At 46.6% G+C, this 27800-nt stretch overlaps 1 protein-coding gene across 1 annotated transcript in view; it reads right to left on the reverse strand.

Annotated features, from left to right (window-relative positions):
• TRIO (trio Rho guanine nucleotide exchange factor) overlaps positions 1-27800 on the reverse strand; it is a 229487-nt gene that overhangs the window by 155811 nt on the left and 45876 nt on the right. The window contains exons 9-10 of the mRNA XM_077749451.1: positions 14519-14641; positions 365-556 (exon numbers count right to left, since the gene is read on the reverse strand). Of these exons, the coding sequence (XP_077605577.1) occupies positions 365-556; positions 14519-14641 (315 nt within the window). The remainder of the gene's footprint in view (positions 1-364; positions 557-14518; positions 14642-27800) is intronic.

The following is a 27800-nucleotide window of genomic DNA, read 5'->3' on the forward strand; positions in this document are numbered from 1 at the left end:
TGCGCTGGTCGCTTCCTGACACTAAGATGGACACGCTCTGTCCTCTCTCCAAGGTAAAGACCGCCCCGCCGGCTCTTGACCGCCCTGCTCACCTCCTACTGCACACCCCTGTCTGGCCAACCCAGGCCCCACAGTTGGCTCCTGACAGACACGCAGGCTTCCACTCCCCTGGTGAAGGCGAGCAAGGGGCCCGCAGCCTAGAGCGCAGACCCCCATCCACGCCGACCTGCTCAGGGCAAATAGCTACATCTCACGGCTCGCCACCTCCGGTCCACTTTCTCACATCACAACCAGTCCATGCTCTTCCCACAGGGTTCAAAGGGCCTCCCAGAGCCAGGCTCCATCGTGTGTCCTGACACCTTACCTCCTTGACATGGCTATGAAACGAGACCGACATGTCCAGCAGGATCTTCCGCTGCTCAACACGCCGAACAAAGTCTTGTATCCGGTCTTCGAGCTGATGGGCTGCCTGATAAATCTCTTCTGGGTCACATTCTCCAGTCTGAGCCAGCTGTTCTGCTGCTTCTAATAATTTATCCGCGTTGGTATATGTGTTCTGCCCAAGAAAAAATCCAGAGAACAAGGTGAATTAGAAAAAACTCAGCTGGGCATCACACTCTGCAACTGCATCACTTTGGGACACTCCTGATCATTTCTGCAAATCAAACAGAAAAAATATGAAGGAAAGAGATGGGTTTAGGAGTTCAATATATCTCTATCAGCAGCCTTTTCCATTACTGTTTTAGATTGTTAAACTCTGAACCTTCCATCTACAATGGTGACGGGGGTATCTGCAGGCAGCTGCTGGCTGTCGCATGACTCACACAGAGCTTTCGGCTCCGTGCTGCTGCACATCCAGAAGCCAGCACGTAGCACAAATGCCCACTTCACTTTCCCTTCCAGTTTTATGACGGAGAGCGGAGTTCCAGTTTTGTCTTTCAGTATGATGTACGGTTTTATAATTCCCCAAGGGCAAGTGGAAAGGCTGGGTTCCAAATACAAGCTGCTGTCTTCTTTAACAGGTTTCTACTTCTTGGTAATTCTAGCTTCTTTCTTCAACTTAAGAGCACAATTTTTTTTTTTTTTTGAGAAAAAGTAAATAACCACAATAGTGTATATAAAATAGCAAGAGTCTTAGAGAGCTGAAAGTTATGTATAAACAGGTATCCAAAATACTCTGAAAATCACTCCATTTTGATTCATGATAAAAGAAAGGCTGCAAATGGGTTCCCCAAATAGAGAGGAATGCCAGAGGCCTGACTCTGCTCGCGGAAGCACTGGAGAGGGGGAGGCTGGGAGGGGCCGGGGACAGCTGAGATGGGTGGGAGGGCTCTGGTGCGGCGCCAGAACAGGGGAAGGCCTGGACAGGGGCTGGGGTCCCTCTTAGAAGCAGGCCAAATCCTTCCTCCTTCTCGAATATGTCAGTCCTGCAGCTGGGCAGGGGTGGCGTCTCATCAGTGTGCAGAGTGTGGGCCGGTGTCCCTGCAGAGCGCCTGACCTCTGAGGAAGGACCAGGGCGCCCCTGCGTGGGCAGCTTCCCACAGGGGGCATCCTTCTACTGCGACAGCACAGTAAGGATAATGAGGGGCAGTGTCCTTAGTTCGGAGAAGGGAGTTATGGATATGGAAGAGGAGAAAAGCTGTGCTAACCCTGCAGCACTGGGCTGGAATTAGAGGGATGTGTGTGATACCTGGTTCTGCACACAGATGTGGGAAGGTGTACGTTCATACACATATACACACTCACTCATGTGTTCCCTCTCCCTCTGTCTACTGAGAAGGCCCAGGAGCAGCCACGACCCAAGAGCGATAAGCATTCCTGGCACCCAGATTTCTACCTGGGACGAAGTTCAAGCTGAGCCCAAAATATCTTATTGTATCCAAAAGTAAGGAAACGCTCAAGAACACTGTGGATAGGTCAGGCCACAGAAGTCAGCCTGAGGAGGCTCCCACTGGCCCCATCAGGGACCATCTGAGGGTAAACAGTGATAGGAACAGAGTAGAAGCCACCAATACAACAGGAAACCACGAGTCCATACGGACATAAATACATAAATAAAACTAGCTGAGGAACAGGACATTTATAGAATTTCAAAGGAGCTCCCCACTAAGTGCTTATTAATTACAAAGGGGGAGAGACTCATCTGACAATGGAGACGTCTGGCAGACGCCACTTTAACCAGAAGTCAAAGTGAATGCCACATGTAGTGGGACAATTAAAAATCGGGTGCCGCCCAATGGGCCAGCACAAGGACATGGCAGCACGTCCATGACACACCCGCCAAAGAAATAAAACTGGAATCTAATCATGAGGAAGCATCAGACAAATCCAGAGTGAGAAACAGTTTCCAAAATAATGGGCTTGAAATCCTCCAAAGGTCGGAAAAGTTTAGGCACAACCAAGGAGGAGCTACGGCGCAAGGACCTTGGAACATGACAACTCGATGCCACCAGTGATTGGACACCGGGTCCTTCAGCCGTTAAGGACGTGCCGGGGGCTGAGGGTTAGAAGGTAGGCATGCAGCAGCTCCTGCTAAGCTCCTGCTAATGACAGGGGTCCTGGGAGTGCACAGAACAGCATCCCTCCTTGGTGAGAAACAGACGCTAAAGTCAGCAGTTCAGGGGAGAGTTACGTTCTCTGTGCTGTCCGTCCAACATTCCTGCAAGTTGGGAAAACATCTAAAGCAGCTATAATACAGCACGATAGGTATGACGGTGTCAGGAAGGAGGATGCTGACGCACAGTAACACTGAGGAGCACCACAGGCGTCCGGGTGGGGTGCGGCGCTCCATCCCCGTGCAGGCCACAAGCAAGGTCTAGGGAGAATCTCAAAGGGACAATAAAAACTAACTCAAAGCCAGTCTGTTCTTTTGTCATCAGCACGGGCCTGGACACCCAGCTCTCTACAAGCCACTGTCCTGAGCCCTGGCTGAGCCTCGGGTGTGAGCCTGACCCCAGCCCCTTTCACGGGTAAGGAAATGGAGGCCTGTGGGGCAGTCACGGGGCCCAAAGGACAAGGTTAGTGGCGTGGGAGCAGGACTCGGCCAGGTCTGAGGGTGCGGACTGTGCCCACAACTGCCCACGTGTTGTTAGGCTTTTGAGACCTCCTCCCAAAACTGGGGTTCAGGCAGCACTGTGTGCACGCTGCTGTGAGGCGAGGTTTGCCACCACCGTCTCTGCCGGTCAATGTCAACGGGAAGCACCACCTTCGGGGGACTTGTCTGTTTGGTACTCTTCACTATCGGCAGAGGATCTTTCAGAGCTCTCTTCAGAAATGAGTGAAGAGGTGTCAAAGGATCCCTTAAAATTTACTAATTATGGCCAGAGTTGGAACATGCATATATACATTTTGCATATTCTTTGGAAACAATTATCTGAAGTAATTTGAAAGCATAGTCAGTTCCCAGTCTGACTGCAGAACCTACCAGTGCATTAAAGAGCTGTCTGTACATTCAATGTGACATAACAATCCCTGCACAGGGAGACAGTGATGTGGCCCACTTCAAAAGAGCTTTGGAACAGCAGAAGCGTGACTCTGGACTTCCGCAGCCCCAAGGCCCAGTCCGGTGGCCTTGGGGAGGCCTCGGGGAGGACTGTGACGAGAAGCCCTCCACACGCAGACATCACACTGCTCGGAGACTCCAGGTGCTGGGATGGAAGGACTCAGCTGAGGCCAGAGCTCCGACCTAGTCAGGTCACAGACTCAGTGCCCCCGAGCCACAGGCCACAGACATCACGGCCTTATGGACGGATGAGGGGACATAATGTCCCGATGAGGGAAAGGATGAGGTGCTACTGACAAAAAATAAAAAGTAAAGACGGCAACAGAAACTTCCAGAGGTAAGAAGAGCCTAAGCAGACAGGACAGCCACAGGCAATGCAGCATCCTGGAAGGGGCCCTGGAAAGGGGGGAAACTCAGGGAATTGAACAAAAGAAGGGCTTCAGTTTAGAGTAGCAGATCAGTGTCCGACAACCGTTAACAAATGTGCCACAGTAAGAAAGAGTAGTCGTAAGGGAAGCTGGGGACAGGGTACGGGAACTCCCCCATCATCTTCACAACTTTTTGGTAAATCTAAAACTGGTCTAAAAAATAAAGTATATTTTAAAAATACACATGGTTAGCAATCCCTATCAAAGTAACACCAGGATTCTTCACAGAGCTAGAACAAACAATCCTAAAATTTGCATGGAGCCAGAGAAGACCCTGAAGAGCCAAACCAATCTTGAAAAAGAAAACCAAAGCCGGAGGCATCACCATCCCAGACTTCAAACTGTGTTACAAAGCTGTAATCATTAAACAGTATGGCACTGGCACAAAAACAGATGCTCAGATGAATGGAACAGAATAGAGAACCCAGAAATGTATGGCCAACTCATCTTCGACAAAGTGGGAAAGAACCTCCAATGGAATAAAGACAGTCTCTTCAGCAAGCGGTGCTGGGAAAACTGGACAGCGACATGCAGAACAATGAACCTGGACCCCTTGCTTACGCCATACACAAAAATAAACTCAAAATGGATGAAAGACCTAAATGTAAGATAAGAAGCCATCAAAATCCTAGAGAGAAAGCAGGCAAGAAACCTTTTTGACCTCGGCCGCAGCAACTTCTTACTCAACACGTCTCTGGAGGGAAGGGAAGCAGAGGCAAAACCGAACTATTAGGACCCCATCAAATAAAAACCTTCTGCACAGTGAAGGAAACAATCAGCAAAACTAAAAGGCAACTGATGGAATGGGAGAAGATATTTGCAAATGATGTGTCAGATAAAGGGCTAGTCTCCAAAATCTATTAATAACTTATCAAACTCAATACCAAAAAAATTAATAATCCAGTGAAGAAATGGGCAAAAGACATGAATAGACACTTCTCCAAAGAAGACATCCAGATGGCCAACCGACACATGAAAAAATGCTCAACATCATTCATCATCAGGGAAATACAAATCAAAACTACAATGAGATACCACTTCACACCCGTCAGAGTGGCTAACATTAACAACTCAACAACAGATGTTGTCATGGATGTGGAGAAAGAGGAACTCTTTTGCACTGCTGGTGGGAATGCAAACTGGTGCAGCCACTCTGTAAAACAGCACGGAGATTTCTCAAAAAATTAAAAACAGAACTACCATACAACCCAGCAATTGCACTACTAGGTATTTATCCAAGGGATTTAGGTGTGCTGTTTCGGAAGGGCACATGCACCCCAATGTTTATAGCAGTGCTATCAACAACAGTCAAATTATGGAAAGAGCCCAAATGTCCATTGACAGATGAATGGATAAAGAAGATGTGGTGTATGTGTACAAAGGGGTATTACTCAGCAGTCATAGAGAAAGAAATCTTGCCACTTGCAACTACATGGATGGAACTAGAGGGTATGATGCTAAGCGAAATTAGTCAGAGAAAGACAAACATCATATGACTTCACTCATATGAGGAATTTAAGCTACAAAACAGATGAATACAAGGGAAGGGAAGCAAAAATAATATAAAAACAGAAAGGGGGACAAAACATAAGAGACTCTAAACACAGAGAACAAACAGAGGGTTGCTGGAGGGGTTGTGGGCGGGGGGATGGCCTAACGGGTGAGGGGCATTAAGGAATCTACTCTTGAAATCATTGTTACACTCTATGCTAACTTGGATGTGAATTTTAAAAAATGAAGAGAAAAAAAATATTCATCAACAGGAAATTAAATAAATTGTGGTTTTAAAATACAACAGAATATTATGTAGATATTAAAAAAAAACAAGAACAAAATACATGTATATATGTAGTTGACCCTTGAATAACACATGTTTGAACTGCATGGACCCAAATGTACATGGTTTTTTTTTTTTCCCGATAAATATAGTACCGCAAACATACTTTCTTTGTTTTTATTAACATTTCCTTTTGCAGTTTACTTTAGCATAATGAATACGTATATAATACATACAACATACCAAATATGTTAATTGACTACTTAGGTGATGGATCAGTAAGGCTTGGGGGGAGTCAAAAGTTCTATGTGATTTTCAACTGCATGGGGGCTTGGGACCCCTCATCCCCATGTTGTTCAAGGCTCAGCTACATGTGTGTGTATCTGTGCAAAAGATACATAAATACATAGCACATTTTCTTAATTTCTTTAATGTTACTTATTTTTGAGAGAGAGAAATACAGAGTAGGAGTGGAGGGGTGAGGGAGAGAGAGAGGGAGACACAGAATCCGAAGCAGGCTCCAGGCTCTGTCAGCACAGAACCCGATGTGGGGCTCGAACTCACAAACCATGAGATCATGACTTGAGCCGAAGTTGGATGCTTAACCAAATGAGCCACCTAGGCATCCCATCCATAGCAGATTTTTTTTAAAAAGGTGCCCTGTGGGGCACCTGGGTGGCTTAGTCGGTTAAGCATCCAACTGTTGGTTTGGGCTCAGGCCATGACCTAACAGTTCATGAGCTATTAGCATCACGAGCCCCTGCTACAGAGGATCCACACACGTTGCCTACGAAGGTTCTCTCACCATCAGAGGCTTACTGTGAGGTGACTTCACTGGGGATGATGGCTTTGGAGACACCTCTGCCTCACCCCACGGAGCCTCGCCAGAGAGCGCGCTCCGCATCTCTGCGCGGCAGGATGATGGGGCTCCAGCACCGAGAGAAGCCGACAGGGTATCACGCTTATGCTGCGCACACACTTTTCGTTAGGAGCTAAATCCTATTTTCTACTGTCACCACAGCCATGAAGTCGCTTACGTCCCATGTGTGACAGGACGACACACAGGTGATGCTGCCTCCCAACACTGAACATTTGGTCTCTCAAGGCTTTTCTATGTCTTGGCCAGCAGGGAAGGACATTTGAGACAGTAACTGTCACACACGACCAAGCGCATGTTTTAACTGTGGAGGACCCCGAAGAGCATTTGCTTAGCCCGTGCTTCTCACTTCACACTTGGAGAAAACGCGCCCATGCGCCGGATTCCGTGGCTTTCCCTCTGCCCAGGGCGGGGGGCGGGGGGGGGGGGGGGGGNAAGCAGCATCTCTGACCCGCAGCCCTCCTGTGGGTGTCACACGCTGGGCGCTGTGCACAGACGAAAACAGACTTCCGGGCGTCAGAGCACACCTGACCTCGGAGCCGCCGGCCCGGCCGCGCAGCAGCCCCATCACGAGGACAGTGGGCGAGCGAGGCACAAAGGGGAAGTGACTTGTCCCAGTCTGTCAGGAGCGCTGGGGTTGTTCAGACAACGAATGCCCAGGCCAGGGTTCCTCTTGCGAGGGGAAATTCAAAACTTCAAGTTCTGCTTAAGGGGAGGTGGTGTCAGGAGGCTGTTTTAGAGCCCAGACTTCTGCCTTCTGCCTGCCATCCTGTCCCCGAGGGCATCCCTCTGTGGGCCCAGTCCTTCCTCGGAGAGGTGGGCCACCATTCCCCACGATGAGCACTGGAGGGAACGCTGTAAGGGCTGGGCCAGGGTGGGGGCTGAACGGTTTCCTCTTTTCGGGAGAAGTAAATTAAAATTGCGTAAGAGCTGGGACTCAGGAAACACTGCAGGGCAGATCGGACCTTCCTTTCCCTGCAGACCCTTGGCTGCAACAGTCTGGGATTATGAGAAGATGGCCAGAGGCGACATTTACATAGAATCCAGTGAAAAAGATGGGTTTTCTTGATCTCAGTTCAAGGAATGAATACTCCTATTCCATTTGTTTTGTTTTAAAAAACAAGAGACCGAAGTATGCATAAAGAAAACTTCTGAGGTATTTTATACTAATGTAGCAAACAAGAATGATGGGCCAGTACATCTACAATTCACATGGAAAACCCCAGTGTCCTGAATTGTTTAAATGACTCATTATGTCCCTGGGATCATCATTTCAACCCCGAGGGAAAGCACAGGCCACAAGCCTGCCCCTCGCCCCCACACACAGGTGACGTGGAGCTGAAAGGCGCTACAGCACAATCTAACTGACAGCACTAAGAGCAGAACTGAAAACGTCTGTACGGCATATATTTAGGTACAGCGAGAGCGACTTCTGACTGCATGTGCTAGCGTTTTACCAGAGAAACAATTCTGTGGGGAGCGGAAAAGGGGAAGGTTCTAGGCAAGGAACTGACACACATGAGCACCTGCTGAGTGCCAGGCACATTGTTTATGCAGGCTTCTCCCAGCTACCTGGCCAAGGTAGCAATTTATTGTTTTACAGGTAGGGAAACTGAGGCTCAGGGAGACTGAGGAACCCGCCCATGGTCATAAAAGTGGTGGAGGCATTAGTAAATCTAAGAAGGGTTTTTTAAAGGGCAACTGGAGATCTTGGGGGCACACGCCAACCTGAAGGAAACTCTTGATAGCAGACACCAGCCCTAAATTCTCCACTACTAACTTATTTTAAAGGCGAAAACACTACATCTCATACTTTAAAACGATCTTACTGCAAAACGGCAGCATACTACATAGGAGCAAGCACCTACTAACTGCAGCGAGTCAGAAATTAAGGGCGTGCTGAAAACAGGGACGCATTCTGTATGTCCACATGCTACGGATGAAGCATTCACAAAAGAACGGTGAGTTCAGTAGCGATCAGGGAAATGGGAGAACGGACCTGTTAGTCTGCAGAAAATCTTGCCCCAGTCTAACGTCTCCCACTTCCCTAAAAGCCACGTGTCCTTCTCCTGGAAGATGCACGGATTCCATAGCACATATAAAGCTGCCGACAGAGTTGGCTTCATGGAGAACACCATCACAGCAGGTTACACCTTTGGAAGGTGATCTGAATCCCACGGGGTAAGCGCACAGGAGGGAAGGCAGCATAAGCGCAGACAGACACCCGTGGGAAGCTGCCACGCAGAGATCTACTAATCGCATCCCAGACATCTGTGCTCTCAAAACCGGCTTCTTCCTTGAAGCAGAGCTTTCTAGGCCAGAGTGGCTGTTGTAATCACAGCTTCTGAAATCTAAAGTGAACGCTAACTTGAACACCTACTTAGAAGGTAGAAGAGAAAACGCCTGCCAAAGAGCATCTCCGCATGCAGCAATCATTTACAGAGAGCTTCATGTGGCAAGCATGGATTTCCTCCTTAAATCTCCTGCACGAGGAGGCGACATGGCCACACACGGCACACTCTGGAAATGTATCGGCAGGAGGAAACAGCTACTCACAATCACTGCACAAAACAAAGGAGGAGGGAATCTTCAGATTAGTAGAGAGGAGGTTCCAGGCTCTGCCAAACTGCTTGCAAAACTGATCCACATGCCTCCTGCTGTGTCTCGGGGGGTGGGGTGCCTGAAACACAGCCCCCAGCGGGGGTCCCGCAGTGCAGCCAGCCTCCACCAAGCTAGTCAGCGGCTTCTCTCGGGTTCCTCCTTCCCAGAACGCCAGAACTGTTCTACATAATAAATCTATGATTAGTACATTTTAAGTGAATTCGACCCTACAACTTTCACCACTTCCTTTTTGTGTCTTGTTATGTTACTTCATTGTACGCCACAAGTCAGTGTTTTGAAGAAGTTGACTATAACAAAAGTGTGTTACGTCAATTGCTAATTCTAGAGCTCTAAAGACAACTTAGAACTCACCTCACAAAGGACCCTCCAAAATACAACCCTAAGAACTAACCAATCCTTGAACAAGTACTGAACAAATGCGAAAAGGAAGTTCTTCTCCCTAAACCCCCAAAATTGTTTTACTTTTGTGAAAATGTTTCAGAAAATGAAACACAGCCCCTTGTTAAGCACTAACAATACCTCTGCTCCCATATTAAGGTGACTTCAAAGGTCACCCTGTCCAAAAAAAAACAAAACAAAACATAAATCTAAAACATAAACTTAGATCTCTGCTGTAGTCGCTTCTGCTGTAATCTGTTTGGACAGAAATCCATGAGCACGGAGGGCAGAGAAGAAAAGGTGGCACAGCTCCCTCCGGGGGCCTCACTCCTGGTGCTGCAGCAAGACCGAGGCCACGGCTCCTTGGGAAGAGCCGGAAAGCTTCAACAAGTGAAGGTACACACACATTGTGTAGCTCTGCCCCGATACCAAGGCCAACGTCTGTCCAGACCAAATGTGCTGCACACGGTCTTAATAGAGCCAGACTCCTAATGGAGCTGTCTCACAGCCAAGAGCTCTTCTGGCTTCAAATACTCATAAAGAGCAATCTTTATTACTCACAGAGCAGTGGCCAGAAAGAGAAGTCCACCCTATGTCTTCAGGGCCCATGCACCTCCCCTCATTTTATTTGCAGCTAGTTCTTAATCACACAGGGCAGTCCCTGACAGTGTACCTTGAGGCAGAGCAGGCTGCCTGTGAGCTGGCCTGAAATGGTTCACGGGGTGTTCTCCACAATTTACAACATCCCTGCGCACCCAGCAGCCACACACCGGCCCCTCGAGCTCCACTACCCACTCCCTAGAGCTCATGGCGTAACAAGAAGTTGCCACACATTTGTGGACGGGACAGATCAGAGATCTTCACTCTAAAGCGAGTGGAGGGGAATTACCTAAGTGGCTGGGTCCCAGTTCATGGTCAACCACAACAGCCCGCAGAATGCCTGCTGAGAGCAGCGGCGCCTGCGGCACGACTGTGCATGCAATTTTATCAGTGACAAGTACCGCTGGGCTGCAGGGGGCCGCGGGAGAGCAGCAGGCACAGCAAAGTGGCACAACATGCTTCTGAAGCCAACCGGCAGCTCAAAACTACAGAGGAATCAAGTGACATTCTTCAAGAGAAGGGAGGGCCTCTAAGTATTTGGGGCCAGAAAGAACTGAGAGAGAGAAGCTGAAGATGCCAGGAAAGGGGTCATAATTGAAGGGCCCACGTAGTGGCAGCAGGTGGAGACAGCAGAGAGTGGACACGGGAACATGCCACGTTCAAGTTCAGAGACTGCACCCAGCAGCAGGTGTGCAGCAGAGAGAGGCCCACAGACAGGAGAGGTCAGCACTCTGCATACAGCTCTGCAAGCACTGGCCCAGCCACCCAGCCTCCCGCTGTGCCGGCCACGTGGCAGTGCTGCTCAACAGTCCAACCTCCCTGATGTCCCCCATGACTGCTTCTAGTATCTTCCTCCTTCTGTCACCAAGCTGAGTTTTACTAACTGCGAGTGTCTGCTCAGACATCAACATCTGCCAGGGAAAGGCCTCTGACAGGTGGCCAAGCCTATTCACAAGGACCTGCTCTGGCCTCCCGTCTACCCACCCTCTGTCCCCCACATCCTGTGGCTGTCAGAGTGCCTGACACATGGCCAGTATCTGAGAACTAGAGAGAGGAAGAGTGGGTGAATATGTTTGCAAAGTGAACAATAGTGTACTTAAGGCTTCTTTTGATGCACAGCTCAGATCTGGGGTTAAGCACTTTCGGTGTAAGGAGAAGCAAGTAGGGCGCCCCTTAGAATCCCAGGACAATGAGCAGCAATAAGGAAGGACCGGGCTCAGCTGGGTAGAAGCAGGAGCCAGCAAGCACCTGCTCTGAGGGGTATAAAGCAGACCGCAGCTCAGGGTACTATCTCAGCCCTTGCTTGCCCTAGAAACCTTTCAGCAGAAACGTTTTCTAGAGAAAGCCTTCTCGCTCTTGCTGCCTCCTGAGAACCTGTGTTCCCAGCTCCCATGGTGGCCTCAGACCCAATGAAAGGAGTTTACCACGAACAGATAGGGTCACAGCAGCCACAGAAGAGAGTTCTGTAATTGAGAATGGAAGGCGGCACACAAACTGGAGGGAGAAGGGTTGATGGGGTCCTGGTCACTCGGGGACATTCGGCGGACCATCGTCAGGAGAGCAAGCTCAGGACAGGCCAGCCTGCCATCACGGGGGACCATGCTACTTGGCAGGGGGGGGGCTCCATCTCCAAAGTTGGCAGTTCTGCCTCTTACTTTCTTTGGGGCCCCAAATCTCTGCTCATGTGACACAACTTTCCTAGCCATCCCCGGACCACATCAACCACAGCAGTAGCTTATCGCAGGGGAAACATGAAGGGGAGGTAAGAACACGTGTTCCCCATTGCTTCTGCTACAAGCAGAAGATGGAGTATTTTCCAGCGGGCATGAGGTGGGGATGCCACAAACCAAAGAGACAAGAAAAATGCTCCAAAGGTGCCTCGTGGTTGTGGGAAGGCTGCTGGACACGCACTCTCTTCTGGCTCATTTCTTGAGATGAAGAAAGCCTAAACGTTGGGATTGGCACTTTTATTTCGTACGTGAGGACGTGCAAAGAGGGTAACTTGCTAAAGGCATTTTCACTGAACAAGACTTAAGTGCGGACTGTTTCAGTATCCCGTAACTCGGTCCCAGATTCAGTTCCCCAAACGAGTATGGGCCCGAACCCTCTTTCGTGCAAAACCTGTGCACACACAGCCATGGTTCACTCCTACTGTGATTTACGGAAGAGGCCGCATGGCTGGATGTGTACGGACGCTCCTCCTTTTATAGGGGAAGGACCTCTTCATATCTAATCACGTTTTCAGGCTTTCCAGCCTATTTGCTTAATATTAGTATTTCTGTATCAGTTTTATTTTGGTTAATATTTGCCTGGTGGATCTTTTTCTAGTAGGCTACATGCTTCCAAATTTCCTGGGTATTTATGCATTAGGTGCGCCCTCGGAAAAAAACACATAGCATGATTTTTAAGAGATCACCAATCTTTTGTCTCTTAACAAAAGTAACATCTATTTTACATTTACTGTAATTACTGATACTTAGGAACAAGTTACTACAACGTATTTTACGATTTCGATCATGATTTTTGTTTTCCTTGTTTCTTCTGCTCCCACCAGACCCATATGCATGAATTTCTTTTACCCAGTTTTCTGTATTTCTTTCTCTCCTATGCTTACTAGAAGTGATGCTTCCCATCCCTACGCTGTCAGTGGTCACTCAACAGGATGACTGCGCACCTGAGTTTACAAGTGTAAAAAGTCTGTTTACAAGTAAGCAGAAGGTCCTGCACCCTCGGAACCTTCCACCACCCTTGGGAGAGCGCTCTGGCGCGTTAGTCCCGTCCTACTTTTAACGATCCCCAAACCCACAGTCTTTGGTTTAAATGGACAATCCTTTGATTTACAACTATATTTATCAATTTCTATGCTCGTTTGTGGTCCTAATCCTTTTTTATTCACAGTTCCCTTTTTATTCACTTAATGAACTCATTCAATACATATCTGCTGATCACCTAAGTGTGCCAGGCACTGCCCTGGTGTCAGTCATGGAGAAGTGAACGAAGTCCCAGCTCTCGCGGTGTCCACATTACAGAACACAGTTATTGGTACTGAGCTGAAGTGCCGGAGTCATGAAGTCTCTCCCTCTCGGTCTACACTTCATCCTCATCACTGAATGACAATTCAGCTGGATCTGGAATTCCATGTTCAGAGTTGATTTCCCTTAAGACTGTTCTACCAACTTCTGGAACCTGTGGCTCCTGGTGAGAACTCGGCTGTCTTTCTAATAGCCCTTCTCCCTGGGGTTTTTTTTGTCATTTCTCTCTTCCTGTTTTTAATGCTTTGTCTATGACATTCCTCAGTTTTGCCACAGTGTGCTTCAGTTTGGACATGTTTTACTTACTAGATGACTTCTTTTTAAAGTAAATTTCCCTACGCCTCCTTATAACTTCCATTTAAAATGGAACGGACACGCACACGCCATGTTATTGTTATTTCTCCCTCCTTCACTCTGCTTGCAAAACAAAACAAAAAACACATTTACCAAATAATAAGTTGTAGGAATGACCTGGCCTGGGTGCCTTATATGATGATACCACATACATATCTAACTTCCTCTCTAGAAGCCTTTACTGTGCCTACTTTCCAGATAAGGAAGTGAATCTTAGAAATGTAAAGAGACTTTTCCAAATGACACAGCTATTATAACCAATGCTCCAACTCCACAAATCCCCTGCTCTAAACACACTGCACACCCTGCCGCCTGTCTCTAAGCACAGGCATTGAACAGAACTGGAGATGGGGCAAGAATGCTGGCCCGTCGTTACAGAACTGCTACTGCCTGATTACACACTGAAATTTCTTTTTTTTTTTTTTTTTAATTTTTTTTTTAATGTTTTATTTATTTCTAGGAGAGAGAGAGAGAGACAGCGTGAGCAGGGGAGGGTCAGAGACAGAGGGAGTCACAGACTCTGAAACAGACTCCAGGCTCTGAGCTGGCAGTCAGCACAGAACCCGACGCGGGGCTCGAACCCGCGAACTGTGAGATCATGACCCAAGCGAAAGTCGGATGCTTAACCGACTAAGCCACCCAGGCACCCCTACACACTGAAATTTCACAAGCTAGTCAACAGACACTGGTACAATAAATATGGCAAAAACATAGGGGACGTTTTCCTGTTTCCAGAACACATTACTCTGACACACTCCTCTGCATAGGCAAGGACAACCTCACGCTCAAACCTGAGCATCACCTCTTCTGAATCACCTTTTTACATACTGGTTACATAAGTAATTTTTACAATCTGTAAAAGTGTACTCATCTCAGATGTGGTTAAAACTAATGCAAAACAAGCTCATAGGCATCTATGGGAGGAACTAGTGAAAGTCATGGTTTTACCTGTGCTACTTCTTCGAAATCTTCATGGCGTTTCTGCAAAGCTCTGGCCCGATGAAGCGATTTCCCCACACCTGTATGTTTGCTGAGAAACGCTTCTCCATGGTTCTCAATCCAGTCCAGCACCTGCAATAAAAGACAGTTACATGTGTCATGAAAACAGTGTTCTGCCCTGTTTCATGGTTAGGGCTATCGCTGAAGACACACTCTGTTGTCAAAACTGTAACAAGAAGCAAAAGAGGAGGAAAAAACTAGAAGCAGTTGGACATTAACACATCTGATCAGTTTTCCCACCATCATTTTCAACAGCTCATACTATAAAAGCCTAAGTCTGTCTCTGGATAAACATTACGTGCAATAATGATTAAATCTCACCTCATTTTACGCATGACGGAGCCTCCAAAACTGGGTGGGTTTTGGATAAGATTGTGGTTATCAAGCCACAGACAACCAGTTAACATTTTTATTAGGCTCAAAGCTTCATAACTCAGGCAATTCAAGCTTTAACTACAGAGTTAATGTTTTTCTGTCTCTTCTGTAGAACACTGAAAACACAGAAGTAAAACCTAAGAAAACAAAACACTTAAATGCCTCTGTCCTGGTCTTTGAGGATAATTTATTCTGTAAACTACTAAGTTGTCAGGAAAGCTGAACATTCCATAAATTTAATTACTTAAAAGTTCTTGCAACTTGACATCCACTATATAAAGAAAGGGAGTACAAGTTAGGCAGTGTGATCAGATGTTTTCAAGTTCATAGTCAGCACAGAGCATAGTTCACTGGTTCCCATACTTGAAAAACCACAAAAAACCCCCCAAAAACCTGCCAATATCTAACTAAAACAAATCTAAAAAAAATTTTTACACTCTCAACAAATGTACACTTTGCCTCTTTTTTTTAAGTTTGTTTGTTTGTTTATTTATTTTGAGGGAGGAGGGGCAGAGAGAAAGAGAGAGAGAGAGAAAGAGAGAAAGAGAGAAAGGGGGGCAGAGGGAGGGACAGAATCCCAAGCAGGCTCCACATTTGTCAGAGCAGAGCTCGACACAGGCCTTGAACTCACAAACCGTGAGATCACGGTGTGAACCAAAATCAAGAATTGGAGGCTTAACCAACTGAGCCACCCAGGCGCCCCCACTTTGCCTCTTTCTGATGGAGAAAAGATAACTAGCAAAAAATAAGTCAGTGACATCTTTCGCTAAAAACTAAAACTTTAGGTACAATATATTTAAATATTTGAACATACTTGTTGACATATGGCTGAAGGCCACCTCCCATACTTCACATTTAATAACTACGGTAACTAGGCACATGGATCAAAACGATCTCTGACTGAAGAACCAACTGGGGACTGTACCGCCAGGACAGAGGTCTGGAAGAAAACCTAAAAGCAGACCAGTCATGGCACTCCACTAATGGGAAAACAAAAGGGGCCATAACTTGGGATTCATTGCTATGAAAAGGGTCCCTTGCCCTTTGTTACCTGTACTAGAGATCAGCTGTGCAGACAGATGAGGAGGAGGAGGCGGCGGCAGCGGCTGGTAAGGGCCAGTCGTGCAGGGACAACTGGACCTGTTATTCATCACTCCAAACCCGTGACCTTCAGCAGCCAAGGGTCTGACTGAGGGCCCTCTCTGCATAGGATTTAGCAAGGTTAATACTACATGTGCCTAAAATAGCTTGCAGACCTGAATAAATCGCCGGTGGTCCCCTTACCGACCCTGTAAGATTAACAGAAGTGCATGTACGTGGAGGAGGTGGGGTGAGGCACAGAGGCCAAGCCTTCTAGCAGGTGCTAAAGCTAAACATTTACCTTCTTACTACAGCTCATTTCTGAACCTCTTTCGTCAACACCAGCAATCTGCTAGTCACTGGGGTCACATTATCAGAGTAATTCTTAGTGGATCTGCGTGTATTCTGTTACCTCACTCCCAGTCCTCCTGGAAGCTCTCGATTCTTCATTTCTAGCCTGGGCTGCACACCTGGGGTCTAACTGTGTGTTCTTGGGCAAGTTCTCTATCATTTCTGGACAAGAAGCTTCCTTAGTGCTCAGTGCTGATAATAATGGGGAGCTGTGAGTATTCGGCAAGATGTCTGTTAGCACACCAATACCAATATGGCGGACACACAGCATGCATGCCACCCCCGGCCATAACCCACAGCCTAGGGCACATTTCCATCTAATTCTAAACTCTCCAGTGGCACAAGCTATAATATCCATTACTTTCTAATTTAATTTTTAAAAGTAATCTCTACACCCAACATGGGGCTCAAACTCATAACCACAAGATCAAGAGTCACATGTTCTACCAACTGAGCCAGCCATGTGTCCCTATCCATTGCTTTTTAATTAGTGTGCTTAGTACATTATTTTCCTTTCTTGAGGGGCGCCTGGGTGGCTCAGTCGGTTAAGCGGCCGACTTCAGCTCAGGTCACGATCTCCCAGTTCGTGGGTTCTAGCCCCGTGTTGGGCTCTGTGCTGACAGCTAGCTCAGAGCCTAGAGCCTGTTTCAGATTCTGTGTCTCCCTCTCTCTCTGACCCTCTCCTGCTCACGCTGTCTCTCTCTCTCTCTCTCTCTCAAAAATAAATAAAACATTAAAAAAATATATTTTCCTTTCTTGAGACCAGGGAGAGAACATGCTTTAGTACTACCATTAGTAAGTAGTGCTACCTTCACCCCTGACTTCAAGGAAGACATTAGCCTGAGTCGTTTATGTGAGTCTCTTAATACATATTGTCAAACACAGATCCTGTCCACTCCCAAGAAATGTCCACTGATACCGTCAAGACGTTTCAGCCTCAAAGGATGGGTATAGTTAAATGGAATGTGCCTCTGGGCATTAAGCCAATACTACGCAGAAGACAAGGATCAAATATTTTAAGCTTGAAAAGAACTCAAAGAAATGTTAGTAATGCCTATGCTATAGCCAATCTGCCTATAAGAGATTTTTCCTTTTAGCTATAGTATATTCCTTATATTCTTCAATTTTACTGTTAAAAGAAAAATTGAGCCACTAGTAAACAGCAACCTGATGATTACTGGTAACTCAATACACACTTGAAATAAGGGCACAATTTCAAAAAGTAAAAAGTAAACACTATTTGGTAGAAAGGGCTGAGGAAGCAAAATACGGAATTTTAAAAATAATAAACATTTGTTTTTTTAAGTCTTTCAGGAAGCATAAGGTGAAAATTAAAGCTATTATGAACCAACCAACTCAGGGTTATAATTTTTTCTTTTATTAGGGGTTCTGTTAGAATTGTAAATACCATGTGAAAATATATTTCCAACAAACATGAAAGTAATTCAAAGAAGGTGTACAAATGCCAAGCACTTAAAAAAAGAAAAAGGGGCAGACAATTGTGAAATCCAGCTCGTATTCAAAACCAAATTCCTCTACAAGGCACTGGCTTCTTTCACTAGTTTGAGAACATTTCCCAGATTGCCAAGGAATCCTGTATCAATACAAGTGTCCAAAGAGCATTTCAAAGATATGCTTATGGGATCTTTTCCATTTAAAACATAAAAATATTTGTGAATCCAGGGTTTCATCAACTTAGTCCAGCCAGCAGCCTCGTTGACCTGAGATATGGTCGGCGGCTGCCATTTGTCTTGTGACCCCAACCCTAGAAATCCCTTAAACCCTGGCCCAGGGTTTGCTGCTCCATGGTTAGACTGCAGGAAAAGGCCCACAGTGATGCCCTCCCATAGGCTACCTGGTCCCTGGGAAGAAGAGCAAAGCTGGGAGGCCAATGCCACCTTGCTCTCGGTTCGGAGGATGTGGTGCGAGCTCATTCCTCTGTACATCAGTGCCCTCTAATGGACGCAATGATAGCCCAGTGTCAAGGTCACTCCAAAGTGAGCCACCAACACAACACAGATACAGTCTCAGCATCTGGATCCAAATGTCAGATGTGTAGGAAACCTTACAGATCGTTCAGCTTAACCCCGTTTGTAATGACAAGATAGATCGTGAGGGTGGCAGGTATGATTATATCCGTCTCTCACCTAATAATTATACTGCTGTCGAGAACCTGCTGTTGCAGCGGGCACTGACCTGGGCTGTGCATGCACTAAGCCCTCAGTCCACACAGTGAGCTGGGGTAGGGAAGACATATCATATCCCCATTTCGCAGATGAAGACACAGGGCCAAGGACCCTCAGCTACCAGGTGGAAGAGCCAGTCTGGGGACTGAGAGAGGGAAGTCTGGGCAGAGGGTCCATATAACCTCTGGTCTATATGCTTGTTGAGTTGGCTCGGGTATAAGGCAGGTGGCACAAGCAGGTCTGGAAGGAAATAAGTGTTTCCGTTGGTGAATGGCAGGGGGGAGGCTCCCAGGCAAATGACCTCCGATGAAGTGACAGTATTACAATGGACAACAAAACACCACCAACCCCCAGTTAAAGGCCGTGGGGACTGGCCACCAGCATGCATCTCCCAACTCACATGTCTGGGCTCTGGCCATTTTGTACCACATGTGATTTTCCGTGATGAGCCGCCACTACCTAACATTCACGTTTTCATGGATTACTCTATTATTTTTTGAGACAGAGAGAGCGAGCATGAAAGGGCGAGTGGGGAAGGGGCACAGAGAGAGAGGGAGCGAGAACCCCAAGCAGGCTCCATGCTTAGTGCAGAGCCCAACGTGGGACTTGATCCCATGACCCTGAGATCATGACCTGAGCCAAAATCATGATTCAGATGCTCAACTGACAGAGCCATCCAGGTGCCCCACGGATTGCTAGTTCTAGTAACGACTGTTTGTTTTTTTTTTTTTTAACAATTTGTGAATAAATACTACACCCTCACCAGAGGCAACTACTTCTCACAAACCTACATCTCAACAAGAAGCAACACGAAGACCAATGTGAAGACATTTTTCCTTTAAAATGCAGAGGTGTTTATCTCAAACACTGACTGGAGTAGCCTTCTAACATGACCACATGTCATGTCACTGCCGCCAGCATCATTGAGAGATTATTCTATGCTATGCTTGGGTAATATATGCAGTTCCATAATCCCTTACACACACACACACAAGCTAAAAGGGCTCTGAAATTAATTTTTTTTCAAAACTTGGTCCCAAAAGTTCATTTGGCATTAAGACCTGAGTCCCTGCACATTTGGCTGCAGAAATCTTCATGTCTTCCTTCAAAATATNCAGAGACAGCGTGAGCAGGGAGAGAGGGAGTCACAGACCGAAACAGGCTCCAGGCTCTGAGCTGGCAGTCAGCACAGAGCCCGACGTGGGGCTCGAACCCACGAACCGCGAGATCATGACCTAAGCGAAAGTTGGACGCTTAACCGACTAAGCCACCCAGGCACCCCTCAAGTTTCAAAGATTCTTAAGGGCAAACACATCTATCCCCAAGGGCTACAAATGTAGAGTGGACTTTTATTACTGTCCCTCTTCAACAAGAAATGGGGGCTCAGGGAAATGAAGTGACTCGCCCAAGAAAGGAGACCTAGAAAACAGATTCAGATGCAGGTCTCAGAAGCCCCTAACTGAGGCTCTGATCCGTCGTGAGTTACATTCCCCCCACGGTCTGGAGACACCGCGTGAATGCTGTAAAGGTACTTCTAAAGTCAAAGTTCCAACTCTTGGATGGCTGTGAAGACTAGAGAAGACCTCGGACGTGAAACGACCAGGAACACGCGAGTCCAGTTTGGTTTTACCGGGAAGCTGGGATGCAAGGAGCAGTCAGGGTTAAGTACCCTCCTGCCTCTCAATTCCAGCTACCGTTGTGGGGAGACATGAACGGTGAGGAAGTGTTTTCTGTCATGAGAACGAGGAGTCCTTCGAGTCACATTTATTCAGTTTACAAAACATAAATAACACGAAGCAAGTGAAAAACCAAGGCAGTTTCTAAAATGCTCTCAATGTGTTCTTGTGTGTATCTAACCCGATTTTTCCAGTGGCAAAATATTAATTTCCTCCCTGCCCATCCTACATTCCCTATAAAACCAAAATTAACCCAGTTTCATTTAGTTATTTCCTTCTTCAACCACTGTTGGTTTTCATTTAAATCATGGAGGATGCCAATCTAGAAACAGACATACTGTGTTTCTAGTGTTGGTTTTGTTTGTTTTTTTCCCTCCGTGTTATTTTTAAATAAGCGCTCCTGAAACAACCATTTAGATCAGAGCTTTCTTGATGATCAAATCGATGGTGTTTTAATGATTATAACAAAGACTGCCTGATTAAGCAACATCATTACAAATCTGTTAAACATAAGCAGGAGACTGAAAAGGAGGCCTTGCCTTCCCTTAGAGAATGTTTCTAAGAAAGCCTGGTGTTCAGCACTGCTGTGTGGACATCCAAGATATTTCTGTTAATGAAATTTACCCCCAAAGTGAAATCACAAATGAAGGAGTACTCATCCTTTCACAGGCTGCCAGCGACGGCTTTTCCTGAAGCTCAGAGCATCTTGGACCTAGAACCAGAGTCTTGGTCCTATTCCTCCCTTTCCGGCAGAGGCCAGGCCAGCTGACCACCTGCACGGGCAAGAATGGGACTGGAACACACAAGCCGAGGCAGCCGTGAGGAGCTGAACGGGCTCCCCCTGCTCTCCCCTCCCCATTTATCCACTCCCCAGGGGACTAACTGAACTCCTCACAGTGGTGGGCAGCCCCCACTTCTAGAAGGCCCTTCCCCAGCCTGAAAATCCCCACTTAGATATTCCTCCTTCAGTAACATGTCAATGAACTGTGCCCTTTGATTCACTCAGAAGTGAACCATCCTCCTCAGGTCAAGAGCAGTAAAGCAGTTAAAAAACCACAGGGCTTCCTGGAGCTGTGGTCAAGACACTGGACTTTTTCAGAGCTCAGCTTTATTACCTGGAAAGTAAGGAGCCTGGCCTCCCAGGACGGCAAGGGCCCCTGGCTCTAAATTCTATGACGTGCACAGCACGACTTCCACAGTGACATGAGCGACACAAGTCAACACGCATCCGTGGGCTTTGGGGACTGAGGGACGAACGGGGAACTGTTTAGGTCCAGTATCCACGGCTGCCTGAGCATAATCACAGTTCCCCCATTTCTTTATTTCTCTCCACTGGAGCCAAGAACTCTGTTTCTTCATTCACAGCATTTCAAAATTAGAATTAAGTTTGCTCTAAAAAGCTATATAATTGTTCTTAATATGAAAAGATCTTCTTCAAAAAATATGGTTTCTAGGGGCATCTGGGTGGCTCGGTCAGTTAAGTGTCTGACTCTTGGCTTTGGCTCAGGTCATGATCTCACAGTTTTTGAGTTCAAGCTCCACACTGGGCTCTATGCTGACAGCACAGAGCCTGATTGGGATATTCTCTCTCTCTCCCCCTCTCCCTCCCTCCCTCTCTCTCTCTCTCTCCCCCTCCCTCCCTCTCAAAATAAATAAACTTTAAGAAAAACATATGGTTTCTAGAACATTCCAAAATATGCTATAACCTAATACCTACTTGGAAAAATAAGCTATTTAAATAAAAAGCCTCAGCAGGTGACACAAATGTACAGCAAATATCACAGCAAATACAGAACCAAAATGCTCTGTGTTGCAAGAGCTACTTTTGCTTAACCAATGTAAGAGCATATGAAATGTCAGGAACACATGCTCCGTGTACACCTTCTTGGCTAGAAGGGAACACAGGTGAAATCAATGAAGAAGGGCTCACAAAAGGCTTGGCAGGGATGAAAGACCTAAGTGTAAGGCCTGAAACCGTAAAAATCCTATCAGAAACACAGGCAGTGGTATCTGTAACACTGGCCACAGCAACATTTTTCTAGATCTGTCTCCTGAGGCAAGGGAAATAAAAGCAAAAATAAACTATTGGGACTACACCAAAATAAAAAGCTTCTGCACAGCAAAGGAAACAATCAATAAAACTAAAAGGCAACCTATGGAATGGGAGAAGATATTTGCAAATGACATACCTAATAAAGGGTCAATCTCCAAAATATATAGAGAACTTAGACAATTCAACACCCAAAAACCAAATAATCCAATTAAAAATGGGTAAAAGATATGAACAGACATACAGATGGCTAACAGAGACATGAAAAGATATTCAACATCATTCATCATCAGGGAAATGTAAATCAAAACTACAATGAGATATCACCTCACACAGGTCAGAAGGGCTAAAATGAAAAACACAGAAGACAATAAATCTTGACAAAGATGTGGAGAAAAAGGAACCTCTTGCACTGTTGATGTGAATGCAAACTGATACAGCCACTGTGGAAAACAGTATGGAGGTTCCTCAAAAAGTTAAAAAATAGAACTACCCTACGATTCAGTAATTGCACTACTTGGTAATTTACAAAAACACAAATTCAAAAGGATATCTACACCCCTACATTTATTGCAGCATTATTTACAATAGCCAAACTATGGAAGCAGCCAAGTGTCCACTGACAGATAAATAAAGAAGAGGCGGCACACACAATGGAATAATATCCAACCACAAAAAATAATATAATCTTGCCATTTGCAACAAGACGGATAGAGCTAGAGAGTATAATGATAAGCAAAGAAAGTCAGTCAGAGAAAAACAAATACCACATGTCTTCACTCATATGTGGAACTTAAGAAACAAAACAAATGAGCAAAGGGAAAAAGAGAGAGAGAGGGAGAGAGAAACAAAGAAACAGACTCTTAACTATAGAGAACAAACTGATGACTACTGGAGGGGAGGGTGAAGGGGGTTAAGGAGCACACTTACCATGATGAGTACTGAGTAATGTATAGAATTGTTGAATCACTATACTGTATACCTGAAACTAACATAACACTATTAACTATACTAGAATTAAAATTAAAAAACAATTAAAAAGAGAAGAACTGGCAGAATTTTAAACTTTTATATCATCTACCAACCCATCTATCTTCTAAAAATATATAAATCATCAGTTCTCATGGTCATTACCCTACTTTTAATTACGTAAGTACATGAAATAGCTTAAGGAATGAAAGGAAGAAGGAAGGAAGGTGGTATGTTATTATTCATAGAAATAGTCTCGCTTTGGATAGGCCCACCAAACTCCAACCAAACCACCAGTCTGTCAACACTAGCTAATCCTTTTATCTTTCCCATTCTTTGGAAATGAATATAAAATAGTGCAAAGTTATTCCCCCCCACCCCCCACACACAAGTCTTCCTATGTCCAGATCTTAATCTTGGACACTAAAGTAATTATGTATAGCTTAATAACTTATGTCTAGTTATCAAACTATATAAATGCACAAACATACACGTTTGCATGCATGCAACACGCCCTGTCCAACTAATCCCTGAGCACTTTCCCCTGGGGGCCCTGGCAATGCGGCTACCACTTGATGAAAGGGAGTCTCCAGCTGCCCGGGGTTTCCTGGTTCTGCCTGCTCTCCAGTGCCCAAGTCCTCAAGGGCTTGATGACCTCTGCTCCCTACTCACTTCTGATTTACCCCAGGCCACTGGGTTCCGGCAGTCTCGTATTATATCTGTTTTGGGGGAAGAGATCTACACATTTCCCACCCTTTTAACTTCCACCATTGAGCTTTCAGCTCCTTCCAAGCTTGGTTACTAAGATTACTTCCAAGGTCAAGTCTCTCCCATGTTCACCATGACAAAAGGTAATGAAAGCTGGCTCTAAACCCACTAGGAAGATCAGCATCAGGCTCCAACTGTCCCCAGCTGGTTCTGATCCCTAACCAAACACTTACCCTCCAGTACTCCCTAATTCCAATGGAGAAACTCTCAGAAAAGATGGCAAGCCTCTAACCACACTCATCAGGAGCCACAATCAAAACTGTGAGCGTGGGAACATAAACAGAAGAGAAGGTTAAATAGCTGGGGCTATACAATGATTCTGGCGAGTGGGACGAGAAAAACCGAGCCTCCTGACTTAAATTAATGAGCAAAGGACAATGAGGTTCAGAAACTTTCACTTAAAAGCTAGGTCCACTGTAGGTGACACCAACCAAGAACTCTGAAGTCAAGCATCACAACGAGATGGCTTCTACTAGATAAGGATAGAGCCTAAGACCCAAGGCAAACCGGTAAAATAGCTTCTCTGCAGACCTGAAACCTCTTTCTCTGCCTTTATGGCACATCCTGATTTCCCTCCCTTGCTGCATTTAAGACCCCCTGTTTTGCACTGAAGTGACCAAAATCTCTACCAGAGCACATTAGCAGGAATCCAGGTACTTCCTCAGCCACTCCTAATCCCTCCCTGTCAAGCAAAGCTCCTGTTCCTTCAAGCAGATCTCCCAGTTCGATCACTTGATCTAATCACCGACTGTGATTCCAATAAAAGGCCAATCCTCACCTATTCCAGAATAAATGAAGAAACTTTTTACCCCAAAGAATCTTTAATTAGCAAAACTGGGTAATTCCTTAAATCTCTTCATCTGCCCACTCTTTCAACAAATAGAAAACTGCATCCCAGACACTTAGGAAACAGCAGTGAATAAAATACAGGTCGCTGCCCAGTGGACCTTACACTTCTGCCTGCCCAGAGTCCTCCAGGACTTGCCTGCGTGTGCACAACAGGACTCATGCTGTCTCCTCAACCACGGTCTCGCTCCCTCCGACTTACCACGCCGCACCCAGGGCGATCTTTCTACCACGCGCGGGATCGTGTCTTCCACCCCCTTGCCCACAGCACCCGGTTAAAGTGCATACACACCGGCCCTGCCTGCTGTGAGCTCAGCAAAGGGGGAAAGCAGTAGCTCAAAGGCTGGCTGGGAGCAGTGGAGGGGGACACACGGACGGACACACACACACACACACACACACACACACACACACACGGGTTAGTAAGCACACGAAGCCCCCGGACGAGCCGGATGCCATACAGGTGCTCCTCACTTAAGCCTCACAGGCACTCACAAGTCACTTCGGGCCCTGGCATCAATTTACAGCCATCAGTCAAGGTCCACTGTGTCCCTTCAGTGGCATCCCCCAGCCTAATGACACAAATCCCACGCTGTCATCGTGAGGTCACCTTTCTGGCACCTGCCCCATCTCACACCTCCACACCACTCCACTCCACCCACGCCTGCTGCTGCCGCTCTCTGCACACCGCTGATGTCACTGCAGTTCATGCTGCCCAGCCCTCAGCCTAAGGACTTTCTAACCCGTCCTTCAAAGATCAGCTCAAACGCTACCTCTCCCACGAAGACTGTGGTTACTTGCGCCTGTTACAGGCCTCTTCATTTCCCCTTGATACCAGACCCTTGCCGTTCGAGATAGACATGGACCAAGCGCCCTGGAGCCCCCACACTTGCTCAAGTCATTCAAGCACAGATGTTCACCCTTAACATCGTGTGCAAAGTAGGCAGGTAATGTGGGTGAGGGAGGCTACTTGCATTTCCCCCCTCCCTCCAGCCAACACCTTCATAGGTAGGACTCACATTTATGCCTCAGCAAGTCACACCTGACCATACATGGACACACACCACTAAACGTGAGCACGCTGACGTATGATTTATTAGACTACCAAACCGTCTGCTATCACTGGACTACGATTCCTCAAGAAATGGAGCTTTGACCCAGGCAACAGTTACCTCTGTATCTCAGAGTGTCACCCATAGATTAAGAGATTTTGAAAAAAAGAATGAAGTGTGGATGACAAGAATCCAGAGGATACTAGACGTGCTTCCCAATTTTCTCAGAACATTTGCTAATGGCACCACATCAACCTGCAGTGAATTTTCCCAAGACATAACTCAGAAGGGGTGATGCTCACACACAAACAAGAAGGACTGCTGACCGGGTGCGGCGGGGCAGGGAGGGTTTTTAGGAGATCTCCCTGCCTTGGGGCCTCTGTGGGGACGGCAGTCTGCTTCAGCAAAGCGGAGTCTGGGCCCGTTCACCTCATCCAACTTGGCTTTTGGTGTCACTACGTGGCACCCCATCCAAAAGGCAGGCAGAGTGACTGACGGTGGGCAGGACAGGAGTTCGGAGCCACCACGACAGACTACCTCCTTAAGCACCACCACATTTGAACAAGTGCAGCAAAAATCACCTTGTTAGAGCACACTACAGCGCGCCCACACTGAAGACGGCCGCTGAACAGTACCACAGCCATTCATCAACCAACCGTCCTGAGCGTCACTCTAACAGGAAACACAGGGCAATGGAATACGTGTATTACTTGATCATCCAGAAATGTGGTGGAGTATTAATTTTATTTTTTATTTAATTTTTAGAGAGAAATTCGAGAGTGAGCGGGGGAGAGGCACAGAGGGAAAGGGAAAGAGAGAGAGGACCTTAAGCAGGCTCCACACTCAGCGCAGAGCCCCGTGTGAGGCTCGATACCCTGGGACCGTGACCTGAGCCAAAATCAAGAGTCAGACGCTCGACCGACTGAGCCACCAGGTGCCCCACCTGTTAACTTAATGGTGACAGAGGTTTCTATCTGTCAGTAGCTACCAGGCGCATCTGAGAAGTCATTCCACCCCGCTCCTCCGTCCTCTGACTGGACAAGTGGTGAGGGCCACAGCAGTAGCCTCACTTCCCTGCACCTTGGCCCCCGGGTACCTCAGCACCTTCCATATAGAAATTACCAAATTCCCTTTGCTTGTTACAGAAACAGTTAACCACGGGGCGCCTGGGTGGCTTAGTCGGTTAAGTGTCCGACTTTCGCTTGGGTTATGATCTCGCGGTTCGTGGGTTCGAGCCCCACGTCAGGCTCTGTGCTGACTGCCAGCTCAGAGCCTGGAGCCTATTTCGGAGTCTGTCTTCCCCTCTCTCTCTGACCCTCCCCTGCTCATGCGCGCTCTCTCTCTCCTAGAAATAAATAAAAATATGTAAAAAAAAAAAAAAAAGAAACAGTTAACCACTAGATCAAACTTATTCCAACTCCTCATGCCCACTGCCCCCCGCCCTTCCTCGAGAACACACTGCTAGCAGTCTGGCTTCTGTTTCAAACCTCTTCCACAGGCAAGCGCAAAGTCTTCTAGAGCGCGGTGTCCATAAAAAATAGCATCATTCCATACCTATTGTGCAGTTAGCTGCTTTTCTTTTTTCTCAGCAGTATTTACAGATGCTTTTTCATCACTCAAAACCACCAAGCAAAACCCACTTGTGGTATCTAGTTGGCTTATGTTTTTATGGATTTTGTTTTCATCTTTACACAGTTACCTTCTGCTGACAACGTCTTTCTAAAGGACTACTGGTTTTCATCCGTTTATTCTCAGCTTACCCCTCCGAGAGTTTGCTCAATATAGCAAGAATGCCCACGTGTTGTAATTGCCGGAGTTTCAGAAACACATCTCTGGTTCTGACATCCTACAGACTCCTTTTTGAGGTAAAGTGCTTGC

This window comes from Crocuta crocuta, unplaced genomic scaffold, assembly GCF_008692635.1.
Source record: "Crocuta crocuta isolate KB4526 unplaced genomic scaffold, BGI_CrCroc_1.0 scaffold89, whole genome shotgun sequence".
Lineage (NCBI taxonomy): Eukaryota > Metazoa > Chordata > Mammalia > Carnivora > Hyaenidae > Crocuta > Crocuta crocuta.